This window comes from Manis javanica, chromosome 3 (genome assembly GCF_040802235.1).
Source record: "Manis javanica isolate MJ-LG chromosome 3, MJ_LKY, whole genome shotgun sequence".
Taxonomy (NCBI): domain Eukaryota; kingdom Metazoa; phylum Chordata; class Mammalia; order Pholidota; family Manidae; genus Manis; species Manis javanica.
Window position 1 is genome coordinate 32,826,696 of NC_133158.1, and position 22,001 is coordinate 32,848,696.

At 48.1% G+C, this 22,001-nt stretch overlaps 2 protein-coding genes across 4 annotated transcripts in view; one reads left to right on the forward strand and one right to left on the reverse strand.

The window, feature by feature from the left end:
• MKRN2 (makorin ring finger protein 2) overlaps positions 1-12,545 on the forward strand; it is a 36,033-nt gene extending 23,488 nt beyond the window's left edge. Inside the window, exons 3-8 of the mRNA XM_017655838.3 lie at positions 145-326; positions 1,473-1,777; positions 2,906-3,120; positions 4,109-4,219; positions 11,206-11,350; positions 11,465-12,545. Coding sequence (XP_017511327.2) covers positions 145-326; positions 1,473-1,777; positions 2,906-3,120; positions 4,109-4,219; positions 11,206-11,350; positions 11,465-11,602 — 1,096 coding nt within the window. The 3' untranslated portion in view covers positions 11,603-12,545. The remainder of the gene's footprint in view (positions 1-144; positions 327-1,472; positions 1,778-2,905; positions 3,121-4,108; positions 4,220-11,205; positions 11,351-11,464) is intronic.
• Positions 12,443-22,001, reverse strand: part of RAF1 (Raf-1 proto-oncogene, serine/threonine kinase) — a 72,757-nt gene continuing 63,198 nt past the window's right edge. For all 3 annotated transcript variants that reach the window (XM_037000421.2, XM_037000422.2, XM_017655836.3), the window contains 10 exons: positions 21,894-21,921; positions 21,661-21,788; positions 21,206-21,323; positions 17,519-17,603; positions 16,762-16,938; positions 15,564-15,610; positions 14,220-14,338; positions 13,780-13,911; positions 13,512-13,646; positions 12,443-13,372 (listed from right to left, as the gene is read on the reverse strand). In XM_037000421.2, coding sequence (XP_036856316.1) covers positions 13,229-13,372; positions 13,512-13,646; positions 13,780-13,911; positions 14,220-14,338; positions 15,564-15,610; positions 16,762-16,938; positions 17,519-17,603; positions 21,206-21,323; positions 21,661-21,788; positions 21,894-21,921 — 1,113 coding nt within the window. In that variant the 3' untranslated portion in view covers positions 12,443-13,228. The remainder of the gene's footprint in view (positions 13,373-13,511; positions 13,647-13,779; positions 13,912-14,219; positions 14,339-15,563; positions 15,611-16,761; positions 16,939-17,518; positions 17,604-21,205; positions 21,324-21,660; positions 21,789-21,893; positions 21,922-22,001) is intronic.

Genomic DNA, 22,001 nt, shown 5'->3' on the forward strand with positions numbered 1-22,001 from the left:
CCAGTTACCAATTCAGATATGGGAAAAGATTGGCTCATTTTCCACTTCCACAAGTGGAGCAGAAGAAGGATACTCCACATCGGTAATGTGGGAGGCACGTGTGTGTGGTGTGTCCATAATGCACCCACTGTATGTTTTGTTTAGATACGACCACACGAGGCCATCTGCCGCGGCCGGCGGTGCTGTGGGTGCTGTGCCCCAGGCGGTACCCTCCCCGGCTTTCCACAGTCTTCACCCTACATCCGACCTCACTGTATCCATTGTGAAAACTAACTTACATGAGCCTGGGAAACGTGAGAAGAGAACATTGGTACTTAGAGATCGAAGTGAGTGGCAGAATTCTCCCATGACTTGCCCTGGGACGCAGTCTTGCTCGTCCTTGGTGCCCCTTCTGGCCGCCTCTGGCCAAGAGGTCCCTGACACAGCCCCCCTGAGCTGCCCAGGCCTAGGGGCGCCAGAACTGTCTTGTGAACGGGCTTCATTTGGCCATGCGGCATTTGGACCATGCATCCAGCCTTGTACCCAAAGATGGGCTGAGCCCCTAGGTGGGCCTGGCACAACATAGAGGCTGACATGTGACTGCTGTCTGCTTAGGAGGATGTGTTTCTGAGAAGTACCCAAGCTTCTCATTTCAGAGTTGCTTATTTTTGTAAGAGCCTGTTCCACTCTTTGACTGCTAGGTCAGTTCATAGTCTTCGTTCTTACGCTGAGCCAGTGTTCGGTACCTTAAGGCTGCCTCTTTGGTGGCAGAGAGCCTGCTGGGGTTTGGGGGTGGTCTGTGCCATGGAACAGGGTTTGGGAGGAAGAAGCTACAAATCATGGCAGGCGTTTAGATTGGTTGGGCCTCAGCAGGTGAAGGGATTTCTGGTTTTCGGAATCATGCGGACTTAGGTGGACAGGCTCCTTCCTAAGCAGACGAGTTGCTGACACAGCCCACTGTGGCCCATGGGCGGCCGGCAGCTCCCGGTGGGCAGCACACAGGCTGTGGGGGGCCCGGCCATGGCTTGGGAGCCAGCTGCACTCTGGGTTTTCAGTCTGGTCTACTTTTAGTGACAGGCACCTTTACTGGCCTAAAGGAGAGTACTGTATTCTATTAACTGCTTTCTCAGTGTTTTTTGGATTATGTATGTATCTTACGTTTTTTTTTCCTTAGGGTTAACTGGTTCATGTGTTCACATTTCCAAATGTGACATTTTTTAAGCAGCAACTTTAGTATTCTTCTGTATAAATACATCACCATCTGCTTTGCTGTTTCCCTATGTTGCCAATTACTATGTTTTGTTTTTTTTTAATCATGATTATAATAAGTAATGTCGCTATGAACATTTTCTATTGTTCTTTTTATTTTTCCCTCTTGGCCTTTTTTTTCCCCCTATATGTTCCCACGAGTAAAATTCCTGAAGCCAGTTGCTTGTTAGATATTGATTAACTATACAAGTTCTCATTTGTGGTGCTGTGTGCTTTGTATCGAGATCTTTCCGGCATGGCTGAAGAAAAGACCTTCCCAGCTGTGGTGAGGAATCCAGGAGGCAGCAGTGACCCCCAGAACAACCTGGAGATGAAGCCCCACTCCTATCTTGATGCCATCAGGAGTGGCCTCGAGGACGTGGAAGCCGGCGGCTCCTACAGCAGCGAGCAGCAGCTGTGCCCCTATGCGGCTGCCGGCGAGTGTCGATTTGGGGATGCGTGTGTCTACCTGCATGGGGAGATGTGTGACATCTGTAGGCTACAAGTCCTGCACCCCTTCGACCCCGAGCAAAGGAAAGCTCATGAGAAGGTAAAGTTGCAAGCCTTCTAAGAAATCGTTTTAAGAAATTCAGAGTGCCCTGAGTGACAGATCTTCCTGCCAGCAAGACCAGCCTTGCTTACTTGACATATTTTTTATCCTGTTTCCATGTCCTTTTCCTGTTGTCATTTTGCCAGTTTTTGATAATTTGGCACAAAGGAAGGGGCATCAGAAATGAAGCATTGCAGTGTTCAGAGAACAAGTCTAACTTAGGAGCGTGGGGTGGGTGGGGTGTGTCTGTCTCACGCACACACACCCTCCCCTCTGTGGCCAGGGTCCAGTCAACCTGAGTTAGGGAGAATCTGAGGACCCCAGAGTGTAGCATCTGAGGAGCCAAGTGTTGGAAGGGACCTTTCAGGTCATTGGGTCCCCAGCAGGTGTGGGGTCACTGCCTCTCACTGGGCTCTGCTCGTGCAGCGCATGAGGATGGGCAGGAGAGACGGGGAGGAGCCCACTGCCACAGTGCGAGAGGCCAGGCTGAGGAGTGGCTGTGGTATGTGGAGGCGGAGCCTGCCTCCCGTGTCTTCCCAGGGGTGTCCAGGTAAGCCCGGAATCAGAACTGCCCTCTTCACCTGCATGTCAGGGCCTGGGTCCAGTGGCCCTGCAGCTGCTCTTGGCATTGACTGTAATGCCTGCTACACAGTGCTGCACACGGGGGCTGTTTGGCCCTGTCACTGAGGGAATGGATTCATCACGTAACTTGCTCTCCTGAGGAAAAGGAGTGCTGCTTACCCCCGACTATGGATCGCCAGCCTGATGTGTCAAGTTAAGGATTCTCCAGTGTTTCTGGGGCTGGTGTGCTTCAGAGTAGGGGAGGTGGTGCCCATCCTTGTGAACTCTTGTCCCACAGCTGCCCTCTGCCATTTGGAACCACCATGGTCTCCGCTCTGGATTGGAGGTCACCATGTCTGCTAAGAAGGCAAGGGCCCAGCCAGGGATGGTTTGAAGCCCGTTTGGTGGTCTGAGGGCACTTTGGGTCCTGAATCCAAGCACCAGTGGGCTTGCCTGAGGCAGCCACAGTCCGTGTTCCTTCCTGAGGGGGTTGTGGCCACGCAGCCCGGCTCTCTGCTCTCCAGTGGGCCAGACCTAAGGTTTCCCTCTTCCCCCTCTGTACCTCAGATCTGCATGTCAACGTTTGAACATGAGATGGAAAAGGCCTTTGCCTTCCAGGCAAGTCAGGACAAAGTGTGCAGTATCTGCATGGAAGTGATCCTCGAGAAGGCGTCTGCTTCTGAGAGGAGGTTTGGGATTCTCTCCAACTGCACGCACACGTACTGCCTGTCCTGCATCCGGCAGTGGAGGTGTGCCAAGCAGTTTGAGAACCCAATCATTAAGTAAGTACAGCAAGGGGTCTGAGCTGCAGAAGCTGGGGAGAGGTGGGGGTCTCCCCCTGCCCTGAAGCCTCCCCGTCCTCCAGAGGTGTTTCCATCAGAGATAGCTGGGGGTCCTAGGTTCTGGCTGCATAAACTTGGGCACATCATGTACCCTTCTTGGGCACACCAAGTACTTTTTCTTTTAAAATGGGGGTAACAGTTTCTGCCAGGCTCTCACGTAAACGCACTCCTCCACTATGTGGCCTCTGTCTCTGACTTTTTTCACTGAGCATAACAGTGTCAGTTCACCCGTGTTGTAGCGCCTCATTCCTTTTTATGGCCAGATAACATACATGGTGTGTGTACACCACGTTTTATCGGTTCATCAGTTGGGCACTTGGGCTGCTTCCCCCCGGTGGCTGTCCTGAGTAACGCGGCCGTGAGCAGTCACGCTCAGCCCTGTGGGGATGCGGTTTTCACTTCTCTCCGGACGAGCCCGGGTTTGGGCTTGCTGGGGCATAGGTGACTGACTGTGTTTAGCATTTTGAGAAACTGCCAGACTACTTTCCAAAGTGCCTGAACCATTTTACATGCCCACCAGCAACACATGAGGATTCCAGTTTCTCCACATCCTCATCAATGTTTATTACTATCTTTCTGATTTTAGCCTTCCTTGCAGGTATGAAATGATATCTTAGTGTGGTTTTGATTTGCATTTCCCTGAAAACTAGTAATATTGGGCATCATCTTCTGTGCTTTTTGTCCATTTTGGAGAAATGCCTACTCTAAGCACTTTATCCATTTTAAAAACTGGGTTGTCTTAATTGTTAAGGACATGTTTTAAGCAGTAAATAGGGTTCTTAGTGACTGCAGTTGTACTCTGTGGAGTTTCTGGCCGGGGAGCATTGGGAGCAGCCATGTGCCCAAGCAGGTGGAGCTGGGGGCTCAGTGGTGGGCACACAGGCCTGGTGATTCCAGCTCTCCCACACTAACCTGCTGCTTGTTTCAGGTCTTGTCCAGAATGTCGTGTGATATCAGAGTTTGTAATCCCAAGTGTGTATTGGGTTGAAGATCAGAATAAAAAGAACGAGCTGATTGAAGCTTTCAAACAGGGAGTCGGGTAAGTGCTGTGCGTTCAGGCCTCATCCTGCTGCCTGCCTGGCTCTTGTCTCATCTCTGCTGTTGTCTGCAGGGCCTCCCCTTTCCCTCCTGAGAATGTGGTCTTGGGAGCCTGAGGCCCCCCAGCATCTCATCCGCCCCTCAGGCTCCCTGCTGGGCTGTGGGACCGCTGGAGGGGCTGTGGTAAGGCGGACCTGCTCGGTTTCTAAGCTGAGCGATTCCCCCCAAAAGTCCTGTTTATAGTGCTAAGGTCAATTTATCATCTGTGATTGATTCATTCACCTCACAAATTCTGGCTGAAGATGTGTATGGTAGGCCTTTTCTAGTTGCTGGAGATACAGCACTAAACATTTAAAAATCCCAGCCCTCACACAGTACACATTCTAGTAAAGGAAGGTAGGTAATAAGAAACATAGATAAATAGGGAAATATATATTAGATAGTGATCAGGCTACATGTGCCTGGGAATTAGGGGACAGGAGGTGAGGGGGTTGCAGGTCTAGTGTGGGAACCAGAGAAGGCTTCAGTGGGGTGACATTTGAGCAAAGACCTAGGGGAGGGGAGGCAATGACCCATTTTGTGAATGAGAACATTATAGAGGGAGGGGAGTGGTCACTGCAAGACTGAGGTCCATACATTGGCTTCGTCTGAAGAACAGCAAGGACTGGCTGGGCCTGGGGAGCGGAGAGGACAGTGCTGATGATGAGGGCCGGGGGCAGGGCTCTGTCAGCTGTTGGCTGGATGCACTGTCTCTGCTGGATGAGTTGGGTGGTAGGACGGTTTGGATTAGACGGTGATGTGATCTTACTGATAATACAAAAGGTTTTCTCTGACTGATCCATCGAGAATATACTGAGAGGAGACAGGAGTGGAAACAGGAGATTGGTTAGGCGCTTGCAGAGACCCAGGCGAGAGATGGCGGTGGCCGGGACTGGGGCGGCGGGTGTGGGGCTGGTGGGAACACTCCGATGGGGCTCTGCCGAGAAGGGCTCTGCTGGATTTGCGTGCGTGCTGCGCGTGGTGCAGGTGTTTTGGGGGGTGGGAGTTGAGGACCCAGGGGTCACTTTCAGTGTTACTGCTTTGCATTGCTTGGCTGCACCTCCATCTCTGGGCCAGTTTCCTCTTCCAGGACCCATTTTTGTAAAACATCTTGGGGACGCAGCAAACACGTTGCTGTCTGTCTAAACCGTAGTAGGCACCGGCCATGACTGGTCATGATGGGCTGTGGAAGAGTTAGCTGGCTGGTTGCTGACCGTGGTGCCCCTTTGCTGTTAGTGGCTTGGACTGAAGAGCCAGCAGCAGTGTTTGCACGTTGTGCAGTGGTTCCCAGGTAGTGTGCTGTGGTAGCTGATGTATGAACCGTGCTGGAGGACAGGTGCTCTGTACCCTGACAGCTGCCTGCTGCCCAGTGGCCTAGAACAACAGAAACGTAATCTCACAGTTCTGGAGCCGGCAAGGCTGAAGTCAAGGTGCAGGCAGGGCCAGTTCCTCCTGGAGGCCGAAGGGGAACTGTCCCTGGCCTCTGCTTGCTCCTAATGGCTGCAGGCTATTCCTGGGTTCCTTGACTGGTGGCAGCACAATTCCCACCCCTGCCGCGGTTTCCTCTGTTCTCTACCCCCTTCTGTCTCTTGTAAGGACAAGTGTCTTTGCTTATAGGACCCTCCTGGTAATCCAGGGAGATCTCATCCTGACAACCTTCACGGCATTTGCAAAGATCCTTTTTCCAAATAAGGTCACATTCACAAGTACCAGGGCTTAGGAGTTGTATCTATCTTTTGGGGTCACTATTTGACTCACTGTATTTGGCATCTTAGTCCATTCTGGCTGCTAGAACAAAATACCACAGACTGGGCAGCTTATAAATAGAAATTTATTTTTCACAGTTCTGGAGGCCAGGAGTCCAAGTGTAAGGCCAGCACTGCCAGCCCCTGGGGAGGTCCCCTTCGTGGCCAGCGCCTTCTCGCTGTGCACTCATGTGGAGGAAGAGGCAGGGAGCTCTCGGGGAGGGCACCATCCTGTCCGCGAGGCCTCCCCACTTATGACTTGGTCACATCTCCAAAGGCCCCCACCTCCTAATCCTGTCACGTCGGGCATTCAGAATTGTGCAAAACAAGGCCTGCCGTTTGCCAGCTACCCATTCTTCTGGTAATGGACACTGTACTGGTTCTAGCTTCTGGCTATTATGAATGTTTTTTAGAATTCAGTTTCAACTTACAGCTTTTTAGCTTACCTTTTTTTTAATGGTCTTTCTTGGGGTTACATATACTCTTAGTTTTTTCACAATCATAATTAATATTCCTACTAACTCTCCTCATTACCCCCTTTTGTACTACAGGTGTGCATATGTGCTCCATGCACTTTATCTACATAGAACCCCACAAGATGGTAATGTAATTTTTAAAAATTTCAACCTTTTTGATGTGTAACTGACAAAATCATAAGATATTTAAGGTGTATGTCATGGCAATTTGATGTACGTTGTGAAAGGATTTCCCCCATCTAGGTAACATACCCATCACACGTCACATATTTCTTTCCTTTTTCGGAGAAAACATTTAGCAGATCTACACTCTTAGCAGATTTCAGATATTAGTCTTACTTATCTTACAGCTGAAAGTTTGTCTGTGTAGCAGCCTCTCCCAATTTCCCTCAACCCCAGGCTTGGCTTGTTTCCTTTAGTGTAACACCCTCGAGGTCCATCCACGCTCTGCAGAATGTCAGGATTCTCTTCTTTTTCATGGCTGAATAATGTCCCATTGTGTGTGTGTGCACCCGCGCGTTTGTCCCCCACATCTTCTTTGTCCATTCATCTATTGACACTGGGTGGTTTCCGCGTCTTAGCTGTTGTAAGTAATGCTGCAGTGAGCATGGGGGTGCAGGTCTGTCTCCAGGAGGCGTGAGGTGATCTCTCACTATGGTTTGATCTGCATTTCCCTGATGATGAGTAAGTTAAGCAGTTTTCCACATACTTGGCCATCTTTATGTCATCTTTGGAAAAATGTCTATGCAGTTCCTCTGCCCATTTTTTAATCGAATTGAGTTTTTTTTTCTTTTTGGTGTTGTATGAGTTCTTTACATACTTTGGATATTAACTCCTTTTTGGATATATCATTGCAAATATTTTCTCCCATTCAGTGGGTTTTCTTTTTGTTGATTGTTTCCTTTGCTGTGCAGAAGCTGTTTAGTTGGCGGTAGCCCGTTATGCTTATTTTTGTTGTTGTTGTGCCTTTGTTTTTGGTGTCAAATTCAAAAAGGTCATTGCTAAGACAGTCTCAGGAGCTTATTGCCTGTTTTTCTTCTATGGTTTCAGGGTTTACACTCACGTCTTTCATCCATTCTGAGTTGATTTTTATGTATGGTGTAAGACAGCAGTCCAGTTTCATTCTTTTAGATGTAGCTTTTCAGTCTTCCCAGCACCATTTATTGAAGAGACTGTCCTTTTGCCATTGTATATCCTTGGCTCCTTTATGGTAAATTAATTAACCATGTATGTGTGGGCTCTATATTCTGTTCCACTGATTTAGGTATCTGTTTTTGTGCCAGTACCATACTGTTTTGATTACTATAGCTTTGTAGTACAGCTTGAAATTAGTAGGTGTGGTGCCTCCAGCATTGTTGTTCTTTCTCAGGATTGCTTTGGCTACTCTGGGTCTTCTGTGGTTCTACACAAATTTGAGTTGTTTGTCCTATTTCTGAAAAGCGCCATTGGAATTTTGACAAATATTGCATTGAGTCTGCAGATTGCTGTGGGTGGTATGGACATTTTAATGATATTTAATTCTTTGAATCCATGAGCACAAGATAGATTTCCATTTATTTGTGTCTTCACTTTCTTGCATCAGTGTCACATGTTACAGGTTAAATTTATTGCTGGGTATTTTACTCTTTTTGATGCAGTTATAAATGGAATTGTTTTCTTTCTCTTTCTGCTAGTTTTAGTGTATAGAAATGTAAGATTATTGTATGTTGATTTCGTATCCTGCAGTTTTACTGTTACAATGTGTGGATACAATATTTACATATATTAGAATCCTGCAAGGTAATGTGATTTTTTCCTTTAAAAATTTGTGTACTTGTTTTTAAGAGGGAAAAAGAGTTGTGTATGTTTAGTCATAGATATTTACTCTTCCCAGCTCTTTCATGTGATACATACAGTTGACCTTCGCATAACACAAGTGTTAATAGTACAGGTCTACTTATATGTGGAATCTTTTTCAATAAATATGTTGAAAGGTTTTGGGAGATTTGTGACAATTTGGAACACTGTCTTTAGCTTGCTGTATTGTAAGAATATAACATAATACAACATCCAAATATATGTTAATCAACTGTTCTTGGTTACGCTTGCAGCCAACAGTAGGCTGTTAGTCAAGTATTGCAGGAGTGAAGAGTTAATGTAGATTTGTGGGGGGTGGAAAGAGAAGCTGGGTCTGTTCCCCCAAGCCCCACAACTGTTCAAAGGTCAACTGTAATTCATTCCAAAGAGTGTAATTTCCCTTCAGCCTCAAGAACTGCTTTTAACATTTTGATGACTGGCTGGTGATGAATTCTTAGTTTTCTTTTTTCAGAAATCAATTTTATTTTCATGCTAAAGGATATTTTGACTATATGGTCTTGATTAGTCCTGTTTCCATGTGTTTCCTCTTTCAATGAGGAGGATTTGGGATTGGTTGACTCTTCTTTCAGTGCTGTGCAAATACTATTCTGCTCTGATGGCCTCTGTACTTCTGGATAGGAGGTCAGTGATGGTTCAGATTGTATTACATCATTTTTCTGGAATTGCTTTCAAGATTGTTCCTTTATACTGGTTTGCAGCAGCCTGATATTTTACCTAGAAGTGGTTTTCTTCATATTGTACTGCTTGGCTTTCTCTGAATCACTAAACTTATGCCACTCAACCAAATTTAGGGAAATTTTGGCCATCAGATATTTTTCTCTACCCTGTTTTTCTCAGGACCCTTAATTACATGTGATAGACTTTCTGATACTATCCCACAGGTCTTGGATTCATTTTCTTTGTAATAGCTACCTTGAAATACTTGCCATCTTGAAGTTGGCCTCTGGGTCACATTTTCTACATTTCCTAAGGTTCATCTGTCAAGCACTGATGTTTTTGTTCTCAAAGACAGGTAAATCATCTAGACTCACACTCTTGGGCAGCAGTTCAAACCTCAGTTGGGTTCTCTGATCCTTAGCTGAGCTGCCACACTGACGGGCGGATCAGAGAGTTGGGCAGTCAGTACACAGCGTCTGGCTGCCCCCTCGCAGGCCCTTGTCCTTGTGGGCATACTCCTTACTTGCCGTGGCTAATTTTCTCCAACTCTTGTCTTTCCGTTCTTCAGGCTAGAAAGACATGGATTTTCCACTGGAGTTTAGCTACCCTGTGTAGACTCTGGCTTGCTCTAGGCTAAAAGTTATTTTTTTTCTTTTTTTTAAAAAAAGCTCTTTTTTTCCAGTTCTTACAGGTGTCTGATGTCTCAATTCTTCTTTTGTTCATACTCAGTGCTTTTAGGTCTTTGTGTTTCTAGTTATGTATAGGAGGCTCGGGTCTGGTGAAACTTACTTGGTTGCACTAAAAAGGACTTGCGCGTTACCTTTCTTAATGGTTCTTTAAGTTGTGTATTAACTCCTGAAGGCTGGGTATTTTCTGGCTTGGCCATTTTTGCCCCGTGTGCGTCCAGCAGAGGGCAGAAGTGAGCAGGGAGTGAGCTGTGCCGGACTTGTCCCAAAGGCCTTGCTGCTGTTTGGGTAGAGATCAGTCAGATAAGAGTTTCATGGGAAATTGTAAAAGCACACTCATGGTACAGGTTTTCTGGTGACAGTTCTTCATGAGAGGCCCAGGCCAGGTGTCACACAGAGCTCCTGGGTCTACCTGGGACTGTCAGAGAAAGCAGTGGGAGTGGCCCTGGCCCCTGGGGCTGAAGGGACCGACAGGGATGCAGACTGGAGTCATGTCTGTGGGGCTTTGGGGAGGCTCCTGTGTGGTGTGGGGGGCACTGTGGGTGCTGAGAGCAGAGGGAGTGGAGGCTTTGTGCCTGCTCACCTGACGGGGCTGGGCAGAGGAACCATTATCTTGAGAGTGGAGACAAGAGAATGATTTCCAGGACCCGGTAAGTCCAGCATCCAGCAGATACCTGCTCAGAACCCTGGAAGGTCTGGGGCACATACATCCGCTCAAACCCACTCCCCGGCCGCCTTGCCAGCACTAGACCTGGTAGGACTAGGCACCCAGGCAAGCGCTGGGGCTCCTGTGCTGCCTGCAGGTCTTCGCCATGGGTCTCTGCCCTTCCCTCGGCAGCCACCACCGCCTGTCCCAGCTGCCCCTGGCAGCAGCTCGCCCTTCTGCTGTGATGTGAACTTCCCTCTTTGCAGCACACCAGCTGCCCTCGGGGTTCCTGGGCATCTGTACCTCTTCAACTTGGATTGTGTACAGTTATTTAAGCCAGACACCACTTGAACAAGAAGAATGGGAATTCTTTGGTGGCTGTTCTTCTCGGGAGTAGGAGTTCTTAACACAGGTGTCTGGGGGTAGAATTCAAAGACAGGGGAAAAGTTTCTTCTTGATAGCTTTTTGTAGACTATGGGCTTTTTGCACTTAAGAACACCATCCTAAGAACGGGTCTGTAGAACAGAGTTTAAGCAGCCCTGCTCCACAGGCTGGGGCCCCAGAAAACTGGAATGGATTCCCTAACTTCAGGCAGCTGCTGAAATTCCCAGCTTCCCCTGGACTCCAGAGTCTGGCTTCCTGTGGCCACCTGGACAACACTGCTGACCCCGAGGAGCGGTCAGGCTGCGATCACAGGCTCAGACCAGGGCAGAGTCCGTGCATCAAGCAGAACGCTGTCCACCTTTGACACAGCATCCCAGCCCCTCTGAGTCCCCTCATCCTCGTAGGGCAGGCCCGGCTGGCATCATGGGCAGAGATGGAGGCAATGGCACGTCTGGACTCCAGATTCTCCCATCATCTGCTTTTTTTCTGCTTTTCAGGAAAAAAGCTTGTAAATACTTCGAGCAAGGCAGGGGGACCTGCCCTTTTGGAAGCAAGTGTCTTTACCGCCATGCTTACCCTGACGGGCGGCTGGCAGAGCCCGAGAAGCCTCGCAAGCAGCTCAGTGCTGAGGGCACCGTGAGGGTAAGGACTCAGCTGCCAGGACGCCCTCCTCTAACAGTTCTGGTGGCAGGGGAGGGGGGAGGTGAGAGAAGTCAGCCACCAGCTTAGGGGGTGTCTGCTGGCTCTCTTTTGCAGTTCTTCAATTCAGTGCGGCTCTGGGATTTCATCGAGAATCGAGAAAGCCAGCATGTCCCCAACACTGAAGGTGCTGACATGACAGAGCTTGGGGACCTCTTCATGCACCTGTCTGGAGTGGAGCCACCAGCGCCCTAGGAGTGGGTGGCCTTCCGCAGGCCCAGGTTGCAGAGCTTCCTGTACTGTGTCCTCCGGCCTGGCCCTTGGATTTGGGTGAGGTTGTACTTAACCTTGGTCTCACTCACTCCCCATTATTACAGCCAGAGGAGGAGTGGCGGATATAAAATAACCTGATGAGTGTATGGGATTGCTGCTGTACAGTCCATCTTTAGGTTAACCACCAGCACCTCACCTTTTGAGCTCCCTAGAAAGTCGGCCTGCAACTGCCCCTATGGTAGCAGATTCATTTTTCCTACCAAAGGATTATTTATAGTGAGTTTTCCCTGGTATACTTAGGTAGCATGTGGGCAGAAACTTGATTTATACAGAGCTTTTAAACACTACTCGTGTGTGTCTGCCTTCGGAGCAGAGCAGGGCCCTGGTGCCGTGTTCAGTGTAACCTGTGTAAGGGGGGATTGGAGTAACGGGCCATGTGGCCCCTGCTCCCACCATTCTCCGCAAATTTGAAATTTCATAAACGTGTAACAGCACCCAGGACAGTCTGGTTCTTAGCTGGCAGTGGTCCTGAGAGAACTGAGCACCAGTCTGTTGTCATCAGTTGTGATTTTAATTGACGGAGCATAACCTTGTGGCTCAAAACTCCAATCCTATTTTTTATAAACAGCTGTAGATACCAAATATTTTGTAAAGTGCATTAAAGTGTAGGTAGAAAAAAGGCCTACTCTTGCTTGAGTTGAGTGCTTTTGCATGCTTATAGTTACCTCCATTCCCAGTGGAGGCTCTGGGCCCATTTCTTCCTGCTTGAGAGGGATGAACAAGGTGAGCTCAGTATTACTCTTAAGAAATGGCCATTAAACCTACATTTAATTTATTTTATTAAAATAACATAATTGAGGAACCATCAAATAACTGTTTTGTCAGGCACAATAAAAACAAAATTTAAACCCAAATCATCAAGAAAACCTGTATTCCTGGCTTCCTTGCATACACATGGTGTGACGGTAAGACAAGGCTGGCCTGGCCCAGAGGGGCAGCTCCTGGAAGACTGGATGGGCACAGCAGAGAGGCTGCTCCCTGAGAGCCCGGGCGGGGGGGGGTGGGGGGCGGGCCAGGCACTGCCTAGGGAAACCTTCCTGGGGCACTGGAGCCCTCAGAGAGGGGTGTGCCGTCTCAACAGCCCCTGTGTGGGTACATTATGTGCAAAACTGTCTGGTGCCACCCCACTCTCTGAAGGAAAGGTCTTCCTGTGATAAGCAGTCCTCAAGGGAGCACATGTCCGAGCATCAAGGCTGGTTTGCCTACCTTAATGTCCCTTACGAATGTTTCTCTTGCCCTAAAAATACTCACTTAGCCAGTAGCTGGGGCCCCAGATCCTGTGCTGCCATGCACAGCCACTGGAGAAGGCTCGGTTCTTGAGTGCCGGAGGCCCCAGGGAGGAAGGAAGACAAACCAGTGTTGTGAATGGCTTCTTTCTCACAGGGCCAGAAAGGGTATGAAGGCAACATGAAGTTAAGGCCCTGTGAGTGGTCTGCAAGGTCCTTAGCAGCAGCTGCTCTGAAAACAAGCTCTCTGCCCCATAGAAGGAGCAGAAAGGCAGTGCCTGCCAACTTCCCTTCCTCCCTGGTGCCAAGTGCAGGTGCGAAGTCAGAAGATAGGCAGCCTTGGGGACGTGGTCAGCGTGCAGGCATTGATGTCCTCGGTGTGGGCAGCCCGATGCAGGGATGGCTCAGAAGCACTCCGGTTGATTTTCGGTAGAGAGTGTTGGAGCAGCTCGATGGATGACAGGATCTGAAAACAAGGCCACAGAAAGGGCTCATCAGATGGCCTTGGTGTTTCCACAGTAGCTTCCAATCAGGTGTCCAAAGACCCAGGCTTTTGGCCCGCTCCCCCCCTTAGTTCCATCAGTAGCACCCCTGCTCAGTCTTACCTGGGGAAAAAGAGGCCTCTCTTCCTTGACTTTCTTCACGCAGTCAGCTACGAGCCTCTTCATTGCTTTGGGGCAGTTCTTGTAGAGCTTGCTGAGGTCTGGGGAGGCATACCCCCGGCCCACCATGAAGATGATCTACGGGAAGGGAAACGGGTGAGAGAATGGGCAGGTGAGTCAAAAAGCAGCATCTCCAACCCTCCTGTTGCTCAGACTTGGAGGAGGCCCAGAACCTCCCCACACCGGTACATTCTCTGTGCAGCTCACATACCTGATCACGGTTGTTGATGTGGGAGTACGGAAGCTCCCCTGTCATGAGCTCATACAGGACAATGCCATAGGAGTAGACGTCAGACTGGAAGCTGAACGGGTTATTGTCCTGCATTCGGATCACCTCTGGGGCCTACAGGCACAGCATATTCATCACCATCCGGGCCCCAGACTTCCCGGCCAGGCTGTCCTTTCTACTGGGTTAGGAAAGGCCATTCCTCAGCTTTCTGTCTCCTCCCCAAAGGGCTCCAACTCCTAGCCTGCAATCCAGCACTTCCTTCACTAGCTCCCCCAAGCTACGCTGGTCTCCAGGAAACCCACGTGTGCCCCTAGCTGTCTGACTTCACAACAGAGGTGCCACTGAAGTGGTCTGGACTTCAGGGAAGTGGAGAGAAATGCTTTCTGTTTGCACCAAGGCCTGCTGCTGCCTGGCACCCTTACCATCCATAGGATGGAGCCAGTGGGTTGTTCAACTTGCTGAGACCCACTCCAGCGTGACTTCACTGTTGCCAAACCAAAGTCTCCAATTTTCACCGTCAGGCCCTCATGGAGAAATATATCTCAATGCTTGTTAAGGAATCTGGTTTTAAAAGAACAGTCAAATCATTGCAAAAAATTTTCCGAAATTCTTAACTAGCACAGCATCTCTCTGCCTCCCATCTGGCTAGCCTTCTCCCAGTGATTGGCTAGGGTTTTGGAGATCTTAAAAATTAGTTCTGAAACACCCCTAAGGTGCCAGATTATTTGGCTCCAGCCAAAAACAAGGCAGTTTTCTCCATTGCTTCTCCCCATTGACAAATCTAGCTGCCAGGTTCAGGTTCCCTAGCCTTGTGACCCTCCCATATAAGGTCAGTGCCTTAAACCCCAGGACTTCCGAGAGCACAGGCTGCCCTCCTATGCTCCCCAGAGCCTAACATGGCCTGAGCACTTATCTTAGTTTCTGCCTGCATTCTGCTGTCAAGTAACTAAAACATGAATAACAAAATGGCAAATCTTTGCTAAGCACTGACTGCTGTCCTAAGGCATTTCTCACCAGAAAGTATCACTTGGTAGATTTTAAAAATCTACCCAGAAGTGAGCTGAGTTTGGTTAAGATGCTGCTGGGGCAATTTACAGCCAACTTGTGATGTGCTGACACCAAGGGATTCACCCTTCCTTAAAAATCTGTGGTGTCTGCTTTCATGGTCTAATGTGCCATCCCCAAAACCCACCACTGAAGGGTATTCCATGCCTACAGACAGGTGCCCAGACTGGGCCATGCCCCGCAACCCCACTCAGCACAGCCCTCACACCTCCCTCACTAACCCAGAAGCAAAGTTCTGTTTCAGGAGAGAAAGGCTGGGGGGGAGGCATTTGTAAAATTGTTAACATTTCATGCCCCACAGTATGAGAAATACCTCCATTCCCCTTCTATAAAAACACATTAAGCCTAAAACACATTAAGCCTTGTGAAGGGGAAAGGTTGATTCCAACAGTGGCCTCTACGGAAACCACTTCTGTACATTCGAGAGACAATTTTAAGTAGCAGTTTTGAAAATCTTGCAACATTTGACTTGTAGCTACACACACTGTCTACAAACTAGAAATAAACATTAAAGACAAAGCCCCATCCCAAGTTAACTTTAAAACTAGGCCTCTTTCAAGCATAAGTCGAACACATTATCTCAACTAACTCTTGTGTTTGGAAAGCTTTCCAAAGTCACTTTTGCGAAGATAAACTTACAAAGTCTCCCTTCTGTGTCCTAAATTTAGAATTGAACAAATGAAATCACCACCAAAGGATACTGTTGGATTTCATGTCTCTGTGGATGATATTCTTTGCATGCAAATAGCTGGGAAGGGAAAATAAATCTATTAAAAGCAGTTGAGCACCATGGGTAGAAAGCAGCTTCAAACTACAGCAAAGTAAACCACGGGGAGGCCTGGCTCCCAGTGAGGAGTCCACCTTTGGGGGTTGGCCCTGCACCTGTTCAGGCCAGGCCACACCACCTGGCACTTACCTGACAGTGAAGCACAGCACAAATTGGGCAACTCTTTAAAAATCAGTTTTACTCAGAGTGTTCTGCCAATCTGACTGTCTGCTGACTGGCGAATGAATAAATAAAATGCTGCATATCCCCATGATGGAATATTATGCAGCCATAGACAATGTGAGGTACCCACAGTGCTACAACACACATGAACCTCTAAAGATACCGTTAAGTGAAAGAAGCTAGACACAAAAAGTCTCACCTTAAACCTCAAACCTCAAAGTGTTCTGGACTGGTGAGGGGTGCACAACTCAGAACAGACTAAGAACCACTGAACTGTATACTTTAAAGGAGTGAATTTTGTGGTATGTTAATTACAACTCGTTTTTTCTATAATAGTTCCTAAAAACTGGTCATTTCTCAAAATGTATCAAATGTAATTTCCATATGAATTTTAAAGGTTGACATGAGATTTTATGTAGCACTTGCAAGCACCACTTTAACCTTAAGCTCCCAGATATGTGGAGGCTGGGGAGGTCCTGCTGCTCCCAGCAGGGGCCCTTCAGAGGACACTGGTGCAGCCCTGCCCTGGGCTGGCCTTGAAGGGAAAGAAAGGGACAAACACACCCCCTTCACAGAGACAGCTGCCCCAAAGCTGAGACCCAAAGGTAGCATCTGATAGACACCCTTCACACATTCACCGAAAGGAAAGTAAGTTGCCCAGTGTCATCTGATCATCTCTGCCCTCGCCAATGGGCGGTGCTGCGTTCATGGGTGTCTGGCTGAACTTTTGAAGGCAGTGGCTGGAACCTGCATCTGGGCCCCATGCGGGCAGTGAGCTTAGGTAAGAGACCTGAATTTCTCATTCCTTCAGCCCGCCCCTGAGGTTCATTTCAGCTTGTGCAAAAGTATCACAGAAATCGTGTAACAGACTTGGCTCTTGTGCAGCCTAGCTCTGGTAGAGGGACAAGTTGATGCCAGGACTCCAGCCTTTCTAGGGCCCGTGTACTCACTCCATTCCCTGAGCTGTCTGCCGGGCAATGTCAATCAACTGGAACATCTGGAACTTTGTCTCCTGGACATGCAGGTGTTTGTAGAGACTGCTGCCTTCACACCACTGGGTCACAATCGCCAGGTTGTCCTTTGTCATGTACCCCATGAAGAGGAGGATGTTCACATGCCGTGTTTTGCTGAAGAGGGGGAGAGAGAGAAGGCTCTGAACCTTCTGCTGCTGCAGAGTAGGGTGATCGGCTCTGCTTCCTGCTGACACCACAGGGTGTGTGTCCTTCACACCCCCCGTGCTCACAATCCGGGAGGCCTGCAGAGCACACTGGGACTGCTGCTGCTCAGCTGGTGTTCTGAGGTGACAGGAGCCCAGCATTAATGAGTGCTGGCCTCAGGTGTGGAGAAGCCAGTCCTCAGTGCTCGCTCACAATCTCCTCCCCTACAGGGGTCAGATCTGTAGGTAGGAGGCCTGAATTTCTCGTTCCTAGGGACTCCCATCGCTGTTAACTTCCTCCAAGTCATTAGTGGCTCAGATTTGAAAGCCTGGTTTTGAAGTCTAGAATAAGGCAGTGTGCCTATAGCAAGAGTTCTTGGAAATAAATGTGAGAACAGAACCTATTTCTCCCTACCTCAGACCAAAACCCAGAGACAGAACCTGAGCTATTCAGTGTAGTGCATCCTGAGAAGTAAAGGAGGTATGATCGTCAAAGGGGCTCCTGTAAAGGTTGGGCAATGCGGGGCTGGACAGGCCAGCTCTCTACTCACCGCAGGACAGCCACCTCGTTCCTAAAGGCCTGGAACTGTTCTGGTGTGGGGTCGACAACCTTTAGGATCTTTACTGCAACATCTCCTGCAAATTAGTTTGTAGTCAGTGCAATCAGTTCAAGATCTTGCTTTGTTGTTTTTCATATACTCTAGATACAGGGACTTTAATCAACTTATATACCTACACAGGGGGAACAATACATGCAAACTTACAAGCCTGGCACTCCTAGCCACGAGGACACATGTGACAGGTCACAGCCTGGGCCTGTGAGGCAGACAGGAATGGCCCAAGAGATACTTAACCTCTAGGGCCAGAAGGCTGGTGCCAGGAAGCAGCCTGTTTAGCAAGCAGCTGGTGTTAAAGTCAACAGGCACATTTTAAGACCTGAGGTGGTCCCTTATACAAAGTCAAAGATGTAAACTGAAATTAAGCTTCTTTGCTTTTCAGTGCCACTAAAAAGTAACCCTAATGACTCATACTGCCTGCCTACTCAGCCCTAGCAGTGTGTGCACTTTTACAGGCACTACCTCTGTTAATCCTCCTAGTTGCCCTATGACGTAAGTACTGTTCTCCAACTTCATTTTACAGGCAACAGAGCGGCTCAGTCACTTGCCCAAGGTCATAGAGCCAAAGAACCAAAGTGCTGGAACCAGGCCCTGAGCTCCAGGCTGACCCAGGCGCTGTACTGCCAACTAGAATTGACCCTGGAACAATGTGGGCTTACACTGCATGGGTCCCACTTACATGCGGATGTTTTTATCAATAAATACACTGGAAAATCTTTTGGAGATACACAACAATCTTTGAAAAACCTTATTCTTTTCTCTAGCTTAAGGAGACAGTATGTAATACATATGACATATAAAATGTGTGTTGATCAACTGTGTTATTGGCTTCCAGTCAATAGTAGACCACTAGTGGAGGTTTTAGAGAGTCAAAAATTATAAGCAGATTTTTTATTGCATGGGTTGGTCAGCACCGTTGACCCCCAAGTCGAACGGTCAACTGGACAGTACTGAAACCTGTCAATCACTGTGAGCTCCTTTATCTAACCTTAGAAACATCCAGAGATTTAATTCTACCTTATATGTGTGAGGTAGATTGACTTAGAAGCCACTTTCACAAGTTTTTATGTCATACTTACAATAGTGATCATAATAAATTAATTGAAGTCCTATTAAGACCTCAGGTTCTCATGGCAAATGAGTTTACTGAGACCGCATTCCTTTGACCAAACATGTGGAGGGCGCCTTGGAGGCGGTTCTCAGTTCCTCTGCACACCAAGCCGCTCCACTGGGGCATTCATTCCTCATTCCACTTCTGAGGAACACCAGCCGGCAGGGGTGGTTCTTAACAACAGATTCCAGACTGGTTCTCATCCAGATGGCCAGCACATGCTTTCTTCCCCAGGGACGCCAGTAAAGTGCCCCCACCAGATTCGAGAGAGGCCACCCACCCAGGAACAAGGGCTGGGAAACCACCCAGCCCAGGACTCAGGTACTCAGGACTGAGTGGGAAGACGGTCTTTTGCATAACCATGAATTCTGGAGCAGTCTGAACCAGACAGGAGTGCGGGCCTGGAAAATGTCTTTGCAGAGAGGATGTAGAAAGTTTTTCTTAAGGAAATGACATGTAAGCCAAGGGAAGGATTTTACTAGCCAGGAGAGGCTATTCCAAACTAGGTACACCAAGAGCAAAGGTGAGGCACGAGGGGTGGCCTGGGACACACCAGCATGTGATGGGGACACCTGCAAGATGGAGGGGCCGGGGAATGGAAAGAGGGAAAGGAGGCAAACCCTCAAGGTGACCAGATTCAATGTTGCAGTCAACTGAGTGGCAGGACCAGAAGATGACAATGGTGGGCAGGCTGTCAAAGGGCCTCAGAAGGGGCTGCTGCTCAGGACTCCCTAGTTCACGAGGAACCCTTTCCTCTCCTCACAGCTCTCCTGAGCATGCACTTGTGTCATTAGTGTGGAGACCTGATCAGTAGTGCAACTTCAGGACTCCCCTGACCCTGTAGTCAGCCGATCACTATCCCCCTCTAGCCTCTCTTTTTTTGGAATGGTAAACAGGACTTGCCCTTGCTAAATAGGCTCCTTTTTCTTTGTTCCATCATCACAGCCACTCGAATCCTCCCATCTTTCTGAATCCTGTTACCCAAGTCTGTATTACACCTCTGTGCTAAGTCATCCACAATGCCCGAGTTTTCCTGCAAGGCACCAAAGGGAGGACTGACTGAGCAGGGCCACACCAACTCGGGAATCTGATGGCGCCAGCAGGGCCCCACCCGCCAGCCAGCTCACTGGCAGCAGTAACAGTAACAGATTTCCTGCATTTCTTCCAGAAGCCCACAGACTAGACCCCATACCACAGGGAACAGCTCCCCAGCACTCCAGTGCTCAGGCCAAGGCTCAATCATTCAGAACTACTCACTGCTCCACCTCCTGTAATTACTAGGAACCTTGTTTCAGATACAAGCACTCTATCCCACAAAATTGTGTCCTTTTCTAAGAGATCAGTGAGACATTTAAGACCTCTATTTGGAAAATATTCTGCAATAGTGTAATCTGTCAGTGACCAGGAAGGCCAATAGTACATTAGATGCAATTTTCAAAGAAAAAGGAATCATCCTCTACGTAATTTACAAATGCCCAGCCCTATGCCTTTCTCCTTAAAGAAGCAGAAATTTGTCAGTTGATTAATGGCAAACCCATGTGTTAAAGCGCACAGAAAATTGGAGGTGTTTCTCAGTTTTTAATACTTTGAATTTTGATGCTCCATTCATTTAATGCTCTTAACTTCTCAATTTTTTGCTCCTTTATGTTAAAAATAAATAAGGTGGCTTCCAACAGAAATAAAGGCACCTAAGAACTTTTGGATTTTTTTTCTTTATTAAAATCTGAATTTAGAAGAGATTCTTTTTGGAACATGTAGCATTTTCTAGAAAATAGTCCCTATATTTGTTAGCTTCCTAAAGCCAGAGGTATTACAAACTTGACAGAAAAATGTTAATTATGTTGCCAAAATACACAAGCTGGGGCTATACACATTAAAATAGTCTGTTTCTCCAAATGACAAAGTGTTTCCATTAAAATAAGAACACTAACACTCCACACCAATTAAAGAATTAAGTCTGCGTTCCCTGCTGGATGGCTGGCGATTCCCACCCCTGGGTCCCAGGGCAGAGCAAAGAGCTTGTTTCAGGAGGCTCCTGGCTTTCCTCTGCCCAAGTGTGACCACAGGCATGTTAGGTCTCCTCCTGGGACCTCAGCTTTCTTGCCTGCAAAATCTCTAAGGTCCCTTCTGGCTTTAAGTTTCTAGAATCACGCTCCCCTCCGAGCAGCAGATTCTTGTTCATTCAAGGAGCTTTTGAGCATGTCCCACGGGCAAGCTGTATTTAATCAGTTTATAAGAAGATACCCTGACGTTTGACTATAAGACAACTCTGTTCACCAATTTCTTATTATCCTGGAAACCTTGTCATACCACTTACAGCATCAAGTCTAAGGAGACAGCTGCATTCCGTGGAGATCATAGTAAGCACTGTGTTCAGGTGTAATTAGGTGTCTCTTGGGGGATGCTGCTCTGACTGCAGAGCACACGCGTCCCCCCTTCTCCTGCCCTCTCTGGACTGAAACTGGACTTCACCCTGGGCTCTGCGACAAAAGGGAGGGCCCCAAACTTACCATGCCACTTGCCCTTATAAACAGTTCCAAAGGAGCCTGACCCGATCCGAGTGGACAGCATCACTTCACTGGCTTCTATTTCCCAGTAATAGCTGGAGTCTCTCTGCCCACGAGGCCTCTGAAAGAGGTAGAGATCATTACCATGCTCCAGGGAAGGGTAAAGGCCTGTTTAATGAGGGTGTCTAAGAAAAGATCAACCCAGCGCCATCTATTCCCATATCTTTAAAAAGACATAGTAACTATAATACTAATTTTTGTCTTTGAGAAAATGCCTTACAACAAAACCAGCAAGTTCCCCAATGTAAGTGTACCAAAAATGGCACTGGTGCTATTATCCTTCATTAAATGTTTCCTATTAGAATTCTCCTACCCCAAATTCCAAAGTATTCTCATTCCAACAAGGCTTTTCTTACTGAGCTTTAACCTGCAGGAGAAGCAAAATTTGCCATACTCACAATTTTATTTTTCTCCTGGGCCCCGGATCCCGGCGCCCGCTCTCTCTGTGCTGGCATGGGGGTTTTGGGCTGTGACCAGCCCGTTGGGCTCAGATTGTTGGGGCTGCTGGACAAGGCTGAAGGTGAAGCTTAATAGACAAGAAAAACAGAATCCACACAAGGATAAGCCAACAGAAGATACACAGCATAAAGAGAAAAAGACCATTACAATCTAAGTGACTGTGGACAAGTACCTGATTCACTGTGACTTCGAATTGCATCCTGAAACAGAAAAGGAAGGCCAGTCAATTGCTGCTCTGGAAAAGCCATCCTCTGGGGGAAAAGGGTGAAAGTGGGGGGTG